This window comes from Drosophila kikkawai, chromosome 3L (assembly GCF_030179895.1).
Source record: "Drosophila kikkawai strain 14028-0561.14 chromosome 3L, DkikHiC1v2, whole genome shotgun sequence".
NCBI classification, from domain to species: Eukaryota; Metazoa; Arthropoda; class Insecta; order Diptera; family Drosophilidae; genus Drosophila; species Drosophila kikkawai.
Window position 1 is genome coordinate 1,415,622 of NC_091730.1, and position 14,947 is coordinate 1,430,568.

The 14,947-nt window shown below is 37.5% G+C and overlaps 1 protein-coding gene and 2 long non-coding RNA genes across 6 annotated transcripts; 2 read left to right on the forward strand and 1 right to left on the reverse strand.

The window, feature by feature from the left end:
- Positions 1-2,379: 2,379 nt before the first annotated feature.
- On the forward strand, positions 2,380-7,899 carry ple (tyrosine hydroxylase ple). Its single transcript, XM_017173367.3, has 7 exons — positions 2,380-2,885; positions 3,903-4,014; positions 4,490-4,612; positions 4,758-4,853; positions 5,180-5,999; positions 6,247-6,373; positions 6,686-7,899. The coding sequence occupies exons 1-7, from the start codon at positions 2,817-2,819 to the stop codon at positions 7,082-7,084; spliced, it is 1,746 nt and encodes a 581-aa protein (XP_017028856.1). The 5' UTR covers positions 2,380-2,816; the 3' UTR covers positions 7,085-7,899.
- A 3,233-nt stretch (positions 7,900-11,132) lies between these two features.
- On the reverse strand, positions 11,133-12,156 carry LOC108079038 (uncharacterized). Its single transcript, XR_001770850.3, has 4 exons — positions 12,000-12,156; positions 11,495-11,551; positions 11,363-11,423; positions 11,133-11,274 (listed from the first exon to the last, which is right to left on the reverse strand). It is a non-coding gene; the product is annotated as an uncharacterized lncRNA (long non-coding RNA).
- A 759-nt stretch (positions 12,157-12,915) lies between these two features.
- Positions 12,916-14,349, forward strand: LOC138928363 (uncharacterized). Of its 4 annotated transcripts, none has more exons than XR_011444889.1 (4): positions 12,917-13,109; positions 13,160-13,190; positions 13,250-13,652; positions 14,039-14,349. It is a non-coding gene; the product is annotated as an uncharacterized lncRNA (long non-coding RNA). The 4 variants fall into 4 exon arrangements; XR_011444890.1 differs by having other exon boundaries at positions 13,253-13,652; XR_011444887.1 differs by having other exon boundaries at positions 12,916-13,109; positions 13,160-13,652.
- The last annotated feature ends 598 nt before the right edge of the window (positions 14,350-14,947 follow it).

The window sequence follows — 14,947 nt, forward strand, 5'->3', positions numbered from 1 at the left end:
ATTTAAAATTCTTATAAATTTTAAGCATTTTTTCTGATATTTTTCATATAAATTCTATACATTTTCATCAATCAAAAATTGTTTACATTCAATAAATTTACATCCCAATTACCAACGCATTGAATGCACCATAAATGTTGTATAATTAACCATAATTTATGAACCATAATCCATTTCCTAGCTACCGACGATTGAATCATAAAAACCGATCATTGGATTGATCGATCCAATTTGTATAATGAATCTATATGGCGCGATGATTATGTTTTTGCCTTCCCCCAGATGTTCTCTGCGACTTTAATAACTTAATGCTATCCGATCCGATTGAAGCGGATCGAAGCGGATCGGAGCGATGTGTTAGCTCATTATCGGCTCGTTAGCCCACCAATCGCTAGAATTGATCTACTAATTTGATCGACTAGCGCTAAGATCGACTGTTAGTTAGTTAGTTAGTCGCACGATGCTCGATGCAGGCTGCAAGGATGACCGGATTGTTGGCGGCAAGTACAAGTGCACATATGTAGATCAATGGCAAATCGCGCTGTATTCGATTTGGTTAAAAGCAGCGGCGAGTGGCTGCCACTGAAAATGAGAATTTACAAAAAAATATATCTATACATATATAATGCCATTCGTCGACGACGATGGCCAAGACCAAATTTAAGTAGCGTCGATAGCCTTATGGCATACAGGAATGCACACATAATGTCGCTTCAGGGATGGTCTAAAATTATATGGAAGGACAAATTCGATATTTAAATCGATAATATTTAGTTTTAAGTATTTTCCTGATAATCTATATTTTATTTGGCATTTATTAGGGAAATCTACTTAATTTTGTAAGCATTTTATCTAAGAGCGTTCGATATCTTGTTGATATTTAAGTACAAAATTCGATATTTAAATCGATATTTTGTTGATAAAATAAATGTTCTGATATATCCTTATTTGCGATGATATTTTATGGCAAAATCTGTGCTCAGATTTAGTAAAATACTTGGTTTACACTTATATTTATACAAATTTTACTTACATTATTGATATCTTTTGCTGTTTTTGATAACATAATAAACCGATATATTTTTTTTATTGTTGTTTTACATTCCCCAAGTGTCACCGTAACCCGATCTCGTAATCCCTCAGCTGCAATATATGCTAATTCCGTTCGCCAGATGTGTTTTTAACGCGGCTTTCAATTATTTCATAGACATTACTTTTGATATCGACCGTACTTATCATCGGCGACTTGGTTTAATGTGCTACATTTACGCATGCAAATTAGTTGTTAAATGTGCTTTTAAAAAATATAATTGATATAGAGCTGGCCGACGCCTACTCTCACGCACATTAACTAACATATATTGTATTATAAACACATGTGAGATCGTGTGGCCACTTCCTGTTTACCCAATGGGTTTTGTTTATCGTCTGACTTTCACTTTGTCCCTATATATGATCCGCATTTGCATCCGCTCTAGTTCTCAGAGGGGGGAATATTAGTTGAGTCATTCAGGATCTAGGGTAGTTTGTTCTGTGAATTGTTCTGGTTTTGTTTCGAAAAGTTCTTTGACTGCAAACAGCACTGAAAGAATTATAAGAAATATAAATAAAATAGGTAAATAAACAAAAAGAATTGAATGTAATAAATTATTAATAAAATTTATAAACAATATCATCTCTTTTTTTATCTATTTTTTCGGCGCACATGTCGTATACGTAACGTTTTACAATTTTTACATTTTAAGATCCCATATAAAATGAATTTTTTTCTTTTTTTTTCTAACCACTTAATAAATCTCCAAAATAAACTTATCTGCCATTTTCTGTATCATTTCTGACGGTGCACATGTCGTATACTTAACATTTGGCTGTCTATTATTTGAACCATGATTTGTTTTGGCTTTGTTTTGATTTTGAATTCTGTTTTTCTTTGTCAAAATGACCCGCTGCCGAGGCTTTTCTTATGACGCTCTGAATGAATTCCAAATGTTTTGGGTATTCTACCCATTCCGAGTGACGCGCGCACGCGCTAATGGTTAACCCCGCTGCTAGCCAAGAGCCGACGTTCTAGCCCGCACTTGAACTTGGTCGATTCTCGGACTTAACCCACTGCTGGGGCTGAGGCTGTGGCTGCTGCTGCCGCTGGCTGTGGCTTTGGCTTTGGTCTGGTGAGAGGAAAGGAAACCCCACGGCATCACGGCATCACGGTGGCAGAACCCGCTCCCAGCTGGGCAACTACGTCACAGCCGCGTCATGCGAAAACCAGTCATCGTCGTGGGCCAAAAGCGAAGCCGAAGCTGGAGCTCGGCTCGGGCTTTGGGCCTCGTTCGTCTCGGGGGTATTTAAGCGGCGGCAACTCGACCTGGAGCATGCATTGATTCGCTATCATTCGCTCTAAAGACTTGTGCGCCCCTCCAGCCTCAAGTAGTTTGCTGACTCTCTGTTTGTTGTAATACAATTTTGCTGACAAGGATAATCAAAATCACAGTTTTCGAGTTTCGCGAAAAGGATCCATCCACACTCAGACAACCAGTTAAAAAAATCAAATCGTGAATCTATCCGCCGGAATTCGAGAATTCTTGTCCAGCTCAATTCTAGACGCAAACAGTTATCCAGTCCAGGAGCCGATATTTCTTGCCAATAAGCAGTGAAAGTGTCAACACATTTCGAGTGCTTATTTGCCAAAAGTAAACGAGAGAGAAGCGCAATCCAAGCACCCTAAGCAAATAGTATTCTAAGTGTTTTTCGGCAACACTTTGCGTAAATTTTTGTTAACCCAACACAAAACCCCCCAAAAAAAACACACACAAAACAAAATGATGGCCGTTGCAGCTGCCCAAAAGAACCGCGAGATGTTCGCCATCAAGAAATCCTACAGTATTGAGGTGAGTTTTTCAAAAATTTCAAATTACAAAATTCGAAACAAAACGAAACGAAAAAGATTCCAAAATTCCCAAACCAAAACTGAGGCTGGTCTACGTGACTAGCCAAAGGTTTTGTGTGAAAACCTGTTGAAGTAGGCCCACACTCTTTAGGAGATCCCGCATTTCTTTATTGCCAATTCAGTTTGGCCAATTGGCCAATTATCCGTTATGTGTGTTGGCCAACTTCACACCTCTAAGAACGGCTCGAACAACAGCCTCCAATACCGGAGTCCCCCCCCCCCGGAGTCGGAGTCTTAAGTTATTATTTAACAAATAAGTGAAAGTGGCTGCCTTTTTGCCCCTGCACTTAGCCTGGTGGCCGAAACAGTCGCGCCTCATTGTTGACTCCGCTTGCTGTTTATGTTTATGCTGGCTGCCTGGCGACCAAAACAAAATATGAAATCAATAAAAAATGATTCAATGAGTGGGACATCTTTCATCAGCCTTTTGGCTGGCCCAAAAAAAAAAAATATAAAAAAAGGCCCAACGAAAAACAAACAAAACCCAAGCCGACAGTGAAAACTGCAACTGAGGGAAACCTTCTCCGGCTTCCCAACAAAAATGCCTGTTGCATTTTTCCCCAGAATCGCATGGGGATTTTCGTTGGCTTACAGCCATAGAGCCATAACCCACATATATCTTTGCCTTGTGGCGGTGACATCGCATTAAATTAACATCCCAAAATCTCAGCTTTGAATCACAATGCCTGAATGGCGGCGCGGTCTATTCAAGAAACTGAAAGAAAAGATCTGAAATTTTGAGGCGCTTTCACGCGCACACATTTTACATAAGACGCCGACCGATAATTGCGCAATATATATAAATATATATATATATATTTGATTGAAAGACTCTGCCAGAGTGGGTTTGCAAAGTCAAACAGGCCTGAAGGTCAAGGCAAAAACCGAGTCCGAGTCCAATTTCCGCTGCATATCCTGGCTTGTCACTAAAACGGATTTTTGTCTCTGTCTCTTGCAGAATGGCTATCCATCCCGGCGCCGCAGCCTGGTGGACGATGCCCGTTTTGAGACCCTGGTGGTCAAGCAGACCAAACAAACCGTCCTCGAGGAGGCCCGCAACAAGGCCAATGGTAAGTACAAATTAATAAGCCAACAAGTGGCTGGGAAAATGGGAGTAAAACGGGTCTAAAGGGGTTTCAAAGGGGGCTTAAATAAAGTTTAAATTGAACTTAAATTAGGCCTTTAATTGGAATGATTATATTTTAATAAAAGGGTCTAAAAAAATACTTAAAGTAGCCTTTAAAAAATTATTCAAAATTACTTCAATAAGCTTTTCAATTAGGTGTTTATTTTTACAATTTCTGATTAGCTTTTATTATTTATTAATTCAACAAATGTCAGTTAAAATATTATTATATTAATTCCCTTTTTATTTTGCTTGCTTTTATATGAATTTTTTATGATCAACAATCAAATGTAGCTTTATTATTATTGTATATTTCCTTAATTTTTTTTTATATAAAAATTCCACAATTGGTTGCTTTGTTTACCTTATTTTTTCCTCATTTTTAAATTATTATTTTTATTTACTATTTAATTTTATAGACGAGTCTCTGGAGGAATGCATTCTGCAGGCTGAGGAGCACATTCCCGCCGAGCAGAATGTTGAGCTGCAGGACGAGCAGCCCAATCTGGAGAATCTGCCCATGGAGAACGAATATGTTCCAGGTTAATATTTATTTCAATATGAATTCCCTTGATTTTCCTTTTTGATTTCCCTCCTTTTTCTGAGCCTATTATCTTTGATTTGATTACGATTATGATTTTCATGGGCCTTATTATTTTCTTTTCTTTTTATTTGTGGCGTTTTTAGTTGAGGAGGAGGATGTGGAAATTGAGCAGGAGCAGTCGCACCAGCAGTCGCAGTCTCAGAGCCAGGAAGCCGCCGGCGAAGAGCCAACCAAGAACGGTAAGGAGGTGGAACCATAAGTAGTACTTAGGCTGAGGGGCTTTTGAAAAGCGTGCGACATTGATTTAAGTGCTTCATATGATAAAGTGCCAGAAGGGACAGAAGGCGAGAAGCGGGGAAAAGCACTCAACAGTCAACCGTTGGAAATGTCGCATTTCCCTTTTTCATTTGTTACGCTCGACTTGGCTGGAAATGCGTTTGCCTGGCAACCGAGTCCCCGAGCCAGACGCCCACGTAGCCCGCTTATCGCTTACGTGACCCTAAGCCCGTGATGATTGCATCTTACTTTACCAGCTCCCTTTTATTTCTTTTCCCCCCTCTCGCAGATTACGGCCTCACCGAGGACGAGATTTTGTTGGCCAATGCCGCCTGCTCATCGCCGGAAGCCGAGGCTGAAATGCAGAGCGCCGCTCTGGTGGTCCGCCTCAAGGAGGGCATCTCCTCGCTGGGCCGTATCCTCAAGGCCATCGAGACCTTCCACGGCCAGGTGCAGCATGTGGAGTCCCGGCAGTCGCGTGTCGAGGGTGTGGGCCACGATGTCCTCATCAAGCTGGACATGACCCGCGGCAATCTGCTGCAGTTGATCCGTTCCCTCAGGCAGTCGGGCTCCTTCAGCAGCATGAACCTGCTGGCCGAGAACAACATCTCGGTGAAGGCCCCCTGGTTCCCCAAGCATGCCTCCGAGCTGGACAATTGCAACCATCTGATGACCAAGTACGAGCCCGATTTGGACATGAACCACCCGGGATTCGCCGACAAGGTGTACCGTCAGCGCCGCAAGGAGATTGCCGAGATTGCCTTCGCCTACAAGTACGGAGATCCGATCCCCTACATTGCCTACACCGATGTGGAGGTCAAGACCTGGCGCTCGGTGTTCAAGACCGTCCAGGATCTGGCCCCGAAGCATGCCTGTGCCGAGTACCGGGCTGCCTTCCAGAAGCTCCAGGACGAGCAGATCTTTGTGGATCATCGTCTGCCCCAGCTGCAGGAGATGTCTGATTTCCTGAGGAAGAACACCGGCTTCTCGCTGCGTCCTGCTGCAGGTCTGCTGACAGCCAGGGACTTCCTTGCCTCGCTGGCCTTCCGCATCTTCCAGAGCACCCAGTATGTGCGTCACGTCAACTCGCCGTATCACACCCCCGAGCCGTAAGTAACTTTTCTATATATATACATTTTCCGGTTCCACTTCAAAGGGGCGAAAGAAAAGTGTCCTTTGTTCGTGAAGCCTAATTGCATTTGCCTGCCTCGGTTTCCTCTTCCGCCTTTTCGCCGGGCTAACTTTTACCCGGCAAATTGGCTGCTGCAGGAGCCTCATTTGTCCCCTGATAATTGCTTTATGCTCTGGCATTTTCCACACTTTTAACAAGCCATTATTATTGTGATTTACTTACAGTGACTCCATCCACGAGCTGCTTGGCCACATGCCCCTGCTGGCCGATCCCAGCTTTGCCCAGTTCTCCCAGGAGATTGGCCTGGCCTCGCTGGGTGCCTCCGATGAAGAAATCGAGAAGCTGTCCACGGTGAGTTTAGTTTTTAATATTTGCTATTTAGTTTTTCTAATTGAGTTGTTGCGGCGACCTTAGAGTCAAGTGTAGAGCTATGACAAGCGGGTTTTCTGGCCAAGATCATTGGTTTTTAGTCACTGTCAAAGTAACATTTTTGAGGCCTTAAAATCTCTTTAAAAATTCAACTTTTAAATCTACAAAATATATTTTTAAAATAATATTTTGAGAGACTTTTTCCCAGGATCTTCTTGTATAAGCTTACCTTTAGTTTTCCTGTATTATTCCTTACTTATTAATTTGTTCTTTATTTTCTTTAAATTCTTACAGGTCTACTGGTTCACTGTTGAGTTCGGTCTCTGCAAGGAGCACGGTCAGATCAAGGCTTATGGCGCTGGCCTGCTGAGCTCCTATGGCGAGCTCCTGCATGCCATCAGCGACAAGTGCGAGCATCGCGCCTTCGAGCCCGCCTCGACGGCCGTGCAGCCCTACCAGGACCAGGAGTACCAGCCCATCTACTATGTGGCCGAGAGCTTCGAGGATGCCAAGGACAAGTTCCGTCGCTGGGTCAGCACAATGTCGCGTCCGTTCGAGGTCCGCTTCAACCCGCACACCGAGCGCGTTGAGGTTCTCGACTCGGTGGACAAGCTGGAGACGCTGGTCCATCAGATGAACACGGAGATCCTGCACCTGACCAATGCCATTCACAAGCTGAAGCGGCCCTTCTAAGGCTCATGCAGGAGCAGATGATACCAAGAGCAGCCCTTAGCCCAAGCCCTAAACCCAAAACCCTCAACTCACACATACAGGTGCAACGGTCTCATTTATACAAATTAATTTTAAATTGACATACCGCACAATCCCTCGTACATTTTATGATTTCCCCCTTATTATTTACTGTTTTTTGTTTTTTGTTTTTATTTTTTATTTAATTTGTCATCTGAAGTTCTATATTTTGTCTGCATATTTATTTTGTTGATCATCTTGAATACTCCTCTCCCCCGAAACAAAATCCAATCCTAAGAACATCCGCATATTTATCACCGCAACTATTATTGGACCAAAAAATCGTTAGACTTTTAAGTGATGTGAAAACAAAGCCAAGCAAAGCGAATTAGTGAGAGCTGAGAATGCAAAGTTCAGATACATCCAATAGTAACTATATAGACAACACAAAAACCGCTTGTATACTCAGACCCACTACGCACACACAACACAACAACATGTTTTTGTATTATTATCATCTTCTATATTCTTTACCTAGACTATATAGACACGCGATATAGTATTTCCCGGTATTGAGAACTTACAAATCACACACAAAAAACACAAAAAAATGTGAAACGGAGAACAAACATAGAATTTTCTTACATTGTACAATAACTGTAAACGACAATATTACTATTGTGTACTATTATTATTATTATCTTATTATTATGCTTATGACTATTACGTATTGTATTGTAGGTATGTAGAGTTTAAACATTATTATTTGATTTAAGTTTTGTGTATTAATAAAATTACAAAATGCAATTGAAAAATAATCACTTCTTTGGTTTATATTTTTTGGTTTTTACTTTTTGGTTTGAAATTGGCAACTCTAAAGTCTGATTCTGTTTAGGGAACAACATTTTATGACTCGAAAAAGGGAATAAATATTTATTTTAAAAATGAAAAAATATTAAAATGTAGTAAAAGAAGAAAAAGGAATTGAAGAAAATTCAAAGAAAATATTTTAAAGGAAATCAAACGAAAGAAAAAGGAATTGAAACAAATTTAAACACTAAATTATTCAAAGAAAATATTTTAAAATATTTTAAAGTAAAAACAAACAAAGTTAAAACATAAATCCATCTATAAACAACTTCTTTTAAAAATTATTAAATATCTATAAAATATATACAACAAATATAAACTAACCTTGGACCAAAATATATACAACTATTAAACAATAAAGTAATTTATATAAATTATTATTATAATAAAGTAATTAAAATCAAAATATATACACATTGGGAACAAGAATATTACATATTTCAAGTTTAATATAGCGTGAAATTTTATTGTTGTTATTAATGTTCGATGTAGTTGCAATTTAAATCGAAAGCCGACCAAGTGTTAACATTTTCTGCAAGCAATTAGCCAAACTATAACTACTCGTATTTGCCCATTAATCTATATATGGTATATATACATTTATTATAGGTATATAAGCAGTTGGTTCCCAGGCCAGGCTTTGTGGCTTCTGAAAAACAAAGAAACACAACAATTACAATTAAATAAAAGAACTATATATTTATCTGTCTATAAATAAAGTTGAAATCGTTTAAACTAAAAAACTAAATTTCTGGGAGGGGCTGTTAGATATTAGATTTTTTTATTTTTGCACACCTTGGACTCGCCAGAGATCCTGTAGTCATGATTAACAATTGGAAAGGGGCCTCTAATGGTTATTTATTTTATTCTATTCTCAACCTATGCCAATTTATTTTAATTAGCCAGCTCCAGTAATTAGTCTTAATTACACACACACGAGCTGTGTAATTACTATCGTAGAACTTTTCTTCAAAGTAGTAAACTTTTGATTTTTGATTTGGGAGTTTTTATTTTGATTAATATTTAGCCGACAGGCGACGGGGATATTTAAATGAAAAGCGACAGCTGTTTATAAACATGACCTACCTCAGCATTATTAAATCTGATAAATAAATAACACCTGAGCGGATTTATCATATGCCAATTAACCGAGTACAAGTCCGACTCGTACTTTATTGTGATATAATAATTGGCCGTGTGAATTGGAATCGAATGTGCTAATAGTTTCGAATACCAGCACACGGCAACAGCAGCAGCGATCGCGGGGGGGTTGGGGGTCTGGGGAGCGGACTGTGGGAACGCCCACGACGTCGTACAATTATAATGATATTAATATGAAATCGGAACGTTAAGGGACAGATGTATCGAAGCTAGAATGCCCTCGCGCAGGTGTGTTGCCCTCATATAAATATATGGAAGCCAAAGTAGTCTTGGGAATTCCCTCCTCTAAAGGTGGAAAAATTAATTTTAATAGAATTTATGTGAGATATATTAGCTAATTATTGATTTAGATTGCCGCTGAGACTAGTGGGTCTTGCAGGTGTGCTGGAATTGGAGCTTATTAAGTAGGAGAAACTATTATAATGAGTCTTTAAAGATGGAATTTTTCGTATTAAAGATGTTTTAAATGTTCTTTAAAGTCTTTACTTGGGAGTTTTTTGAATCAGTTTAAGCCTAGAATTTTTAGATTTAAATAAAGGGGAGTTTAAAAGCTTTATTATCAAGGCTGAATCCTAACGCTTTATATAAAGCATTGAAATTCTAATCTTTAAGTTTTTTCTCAATATATAAACCCAGTCTAAACCATTGCCACCCCCTATATACCCAATTAGCACTTGGTACGAGTTCACTTAATGACATTTGCTTATATTTCTAATATATCTCCATTATGAATGGCCATTAGTTAATATTTTAAGAATAAATTCAAAGCTAAGGCTGGGCATTTATCAGCTTTTCGCGGCTTTTGTTCGCTTTGTGCAATCCGATTTGGGTCAGGTTTATGCTAAAGGCCTGCCTGCCTGCCTGTCCAAGTAAAGCCATGTGGGCTGGCATGGACTACGTGCCAAAGTGCTGGCCATAAGGTTCTCTATTACGGCCTGGTCTTCTGTCAAGGTCACTGAGCAAATGGGTTAGGGTTGCAGGAAATGCTGGGGGTTTGGGTTTGTTGAACCGACAACGACGACCGAGGTAATTGCCGGAAGCCCAATGCACTTTGCAATTAAACACTTTTCATTAATTGTTTAAGTTTCTTGCACAGCCAAACGAGAAGAAAATAATAAAAACAAGAATAAAGGCGAGGTGGCGGTGGCGAGCGAAACACGTTTCATTTACAGCCGCCGCAACATTTCAGATTTGGCTAATTAAAGTCGCATAAAAAGCCAAAAAAAAAAAAGAAAAACAAAATATATCCAACCAAAAGCCAAGGTTAGCTGGAGCTTGGCTTTGACAGTAGCAGCCAAAAGGAATTAACTAGAACAAGTCTACACTACACACACGGCCATTAGCAGTTGGTATTTGGGATTTGGCTTTGGCCAACAATCGAATATCAAAGTCAATGACTTACTGGCTTGGCGGCCGCCATTTCGTGCCAATTAATCGCAGATTTTCGTCGATTTTCGTAGATTTTCGATATTTAGTAACTTTGTAGCAAAGGTGAAGGAGGTGCTAATGCTTACCTTGCAGCCAAACCGTTAGCCGGACCGCTGCACACTATGTGGGTTCTTGGCCCGAGGCGCGCACCTGTTCTTAGCCGTTGGTTCTAATTTAAATGATCGAGCATTTATAATGGCCATAGCTCTGGGGGCTAATTAGACTATAAACGGGTTTCCAACCCCTAACATAAAGGCAGTCACTCCTCAGTCAGTGATTTGCATGACCGTGCCAACAGCTGTTCTCACACAGAAAAAATTATCGTGGGTAAATCTAACCATTTCGTGGGTTAAAAGGTAACAACCAAAATCTTGGGTTCCATGAACTGTACGCTGCAGTATAACGACGTAACGCGTTACGTAACATGTACTGCTCTACAGTAAATGGAACCACGATTTTGCGGTTAAAAAGCGCCAAACCACGAAAATTGTGAAATACACTATTTTACTATTTTACTGTAGACTACCCCCGACTACAGTAATTGCAGTTCATATTACCACCAAAATAAAACCAAAAATTATTTTAAAATTTTAATAGTATTTTTTTAATTACTTATTCTTTAAAAATATTTACAGAGGGTCTTAATTAATAATATTTTTTTAATTACTTATTCTTTAAAAATATTTACAGAGGGTCTTAATTAATAATATTATGGACTTATATATATATATTTCCTATATGATGAATAAATAAATTAAATATTAAAATTGTAAATTTATTAATAAATAAATATTAAGTCAAACGATGATTATCAATACTCACAAATATATATTAGTCCATGTTTCACATCCGAACTGGTACTTTTGTCTCGACTATAGCTTTTCTGAAATAAAAATTGATTTAAGTAAATTTGTTTATTAAAATTAATAGAAAACGGCCAAATATTTTACTTACATTTTGTTGATTCCATTTACATAGTTATGTTTTATAGTTACATGTGTATACTCTCACCTGAAAACAAAATAGAAAAGTATAAAAGATTTAATTATATATGTATATCATAATAAGATATAAAAAAAACGGTTTTTGGATGTCAGTGCCAGCTATCTTGCTCGCACTCGCCTGAGATGGTTGCCATCGCAAGTCAACAAGAAGCCAAAAAATACATTTGCATGCATGTAGATGTCCGCTGATCGCTATTTAAATTGTAAAATAAAGAGAGGCAATCAAAGATCAGTGCCAAATATAAGATTTTACATATATGCATATATGTACATATGTATATATTTTAATCTGTACACTAACTTTACTTTTAAAAGCGTTACTTCTTGCGATCAGCGGCGTACGTGTACTTGCATATGTACATACATACATATATGTATATGTATGCATAAATACATATACATACATATGTACATTCGCCAATTGCGGATCTTTAAATGATTGTTTGGGAACTTACCGAGAAATGTGGGCAATAAGTCTCTGAAATCCCACTCCTCCAGAAGAAGGAAGGTCAATATCACTCATAACTTTTACTTTTAACTTTTTCACTTCACTTTTCGCTGCACAACTTCTCGAAACCGACGCCGCTTTTTAAGTGTGCCCGAAATCGTTTTTTCAAGAAACGTTTGCAATATACTAGAAGTTTAGAAATATATACCAGAATTATACCAGAAAGTATTTTAGTGGGCAGAAAAAGTTATGGATTTTCATAAAATATTTAATAAACTTATAAAATGTTAATGTTACTTACCTTGGGAATGCAAAAATACATACACGATACCAAAGAAGATAAAGAAACACATAAAACTTTTTACGTAAAACCTACAGTATTTTGACTGCAGCTGACAGTCACGACAGTTCGCAAAGCCAACAACAAAAAACACACAGAATCTCGTACGTAAGGGTGACTGTAATTGACTGTCATATAAACTGTCGTGCAGTCACCAAATCCAACAACAAAATACATTGACAGTAGCTTCACTGTTATTCAACCAAAAGAAATTGTTCATTTAACCCACCAGAATTTTTTCTGTGCATGAATATTTAGGGGCGTGAGAGTTGTAAGCAAGTGTGATATTTATAGATTAAATACTATTCATAATACTAGAGATTTTTGTGGGGGGAAATATAATAAATAATCAGGGCTTTCCCTTTAAAATTTACTCATATTTCTTCTCTATTATTTAGCTATTTCTTAAATATTTAAAATTATTATTTAGAATGTAGATAATTTAAAATCCCAGAAAACCACAAAGAAAGCTATACTCTCTGATCTTTCTCGAGGCATGCAAAATGCTCTATTTTTTTTCTGAATCCATAATGTCACAGGTCCATAATTAAAGACTATTACAGCACCAATTGGCCAGATAATTACGAGGCCAGCTGCACGATTGCTAAACAGTTCAAACAACTTTAGTTTCAGAATATCAAGATGTGGGTACGGACATACGACACCTGGCCCAGATCTAAGTGCTCTGATCCCCAGCCGGTAGCCAAGGGCCCCAGATACCAAAGACCACTTTCGATCATAAATTAATATTAGAATTTTAAATGCGAAACTAATTAGGTAAGTATAAAGAAAAAAAAATACACACAGAGTTAATAAGTACTTAAAAGTAGGTGGAGAAAACCTGTGAGATTTCATGCCGTAAGCCGTCAATGTTATTAAACAATTGCAAGAAAATCGTGCATATTATTTCCCATTAGCAGTTGCCAGGCCAGGCCCGTCGCCCTGTCTGCGTTTCCAGCCAGGTGGTGGTGGTGCTGGTGGTCTTGGACTTGATCGGGCCACCAGGGCGTATGCGCGATAATTATTGCAAATAGCGGCACGCGATGGTTACCCAGTCCAAAATTGCTTTGATTTCGGAGCTCTGATTCTGCGCATCATCTTCATCGGTGTTCCCATTCATAATAGTCGTCAGTTCAGAGTCAATATTTTGGTTTTAGCTGGGCAAACAGATCGGGATCGGTCGAAAAGCCAGAAAGAGAGCTGACGCAATGTCAACAATGGATGTGCCGTGGGCTGATTTCCCAGTTTGTAGTCCATATTGGGACACTTGGAAAAAGAGGAGAGGAAATTTAAGGGAAAATATAAATTACATGAAATTTGGTAAATAAAAAATACGGTTAAGATTTTAGTTTAAAATTAAATTAAAAGATTTTTCAAGTTTTTCAAAGCCAAAATTGAGTTTGATTAAACAAAATATTGGTTCATTATATCATTTATTTTCAATTTATTGATAAAGGTTTTTAATTTAAACTTAAATTCAAAGAATTTATAAAATTTTTAGTAAAAAAATTTATAAAATTTAATTGTAAAATTTATAGAAATTTTTTAACAGTTTATTTACCGATATCTTAACGTAAATAATTAACTTTTACTATTTATTTAATATAGAAAACATGGTTGAACATCGATATATGGGCTTGGAGTAAATTCTGCTGCATTTAAATAGTTTTTAAATATTAATATTTAACTTCAATTATTTTCCACAGTGTTGTACTTGCGGGAGTCTGGAGCCGAAAGTCTTAAGTAGATTTACACGCTTCACTTGGCCCACTTGTTGACTTTGGCTAATTAAAAGTCGTGCACACTCGCTCTCTTAGCGGAAGTTTGTCCAGAGTTCGGGAGGAATACCAAAGGTCACAATTTTCAGATCGGGAATAAGTCGCAAAGCGACCCAATACATTGTTGCTTAATACAAATTTTAATATTTTTTCTTAGAATGTATGAATTGTTAAATAATACTTATATTATATATAAATTAAATTAACTAAGATTATAATTGTAAAAGCTACTGTATAAATATAAGAATAAAAAAAATTTTAAAATACAAAACAAAAACCTCAAATTTAAATAAAAATTTGAGGTTTTTGTTTTGTTTTATTGAAGTTTCCTTTAAAGTTTCGTTAAAGAAATATTTTGTTATTAGTTGATTAACTTTTAGACATTTTCCTAAACCATTATCCACATTTACATATTGATAATAAATTGCTTAAAAATATAGATTGTTATAAGATTAATTTTTAAACAATTATTTAGTGGCTCCATAGTTTAATACATTTTACACGTTCAGAATAGCAAAGCTATAAAACTCAGTGGCGCCCAGGTAAACTTGCTCAGGTAAACTCGTGGCGGCGCCACTAAATAAAGAAATGCTCAGAAAGCTTTGACTATATAATATGAGGGCTGGCTGTGGCTGAATGATGTGAAACGCAGAACTAAACTTTAAATAAAATATCGGAAATGTATAAAAAAAAATATATTATTATTATTATTATTTAAGCTTAGATGTAAGCATCCCCAAAATTATTAAAAATTATATGACTTTTATGAGAAATCCAATGAATAAAAACCCCAATAAAGTGTTAAATCAATAAGCAATTTAGGATCCAAGTAGGTTC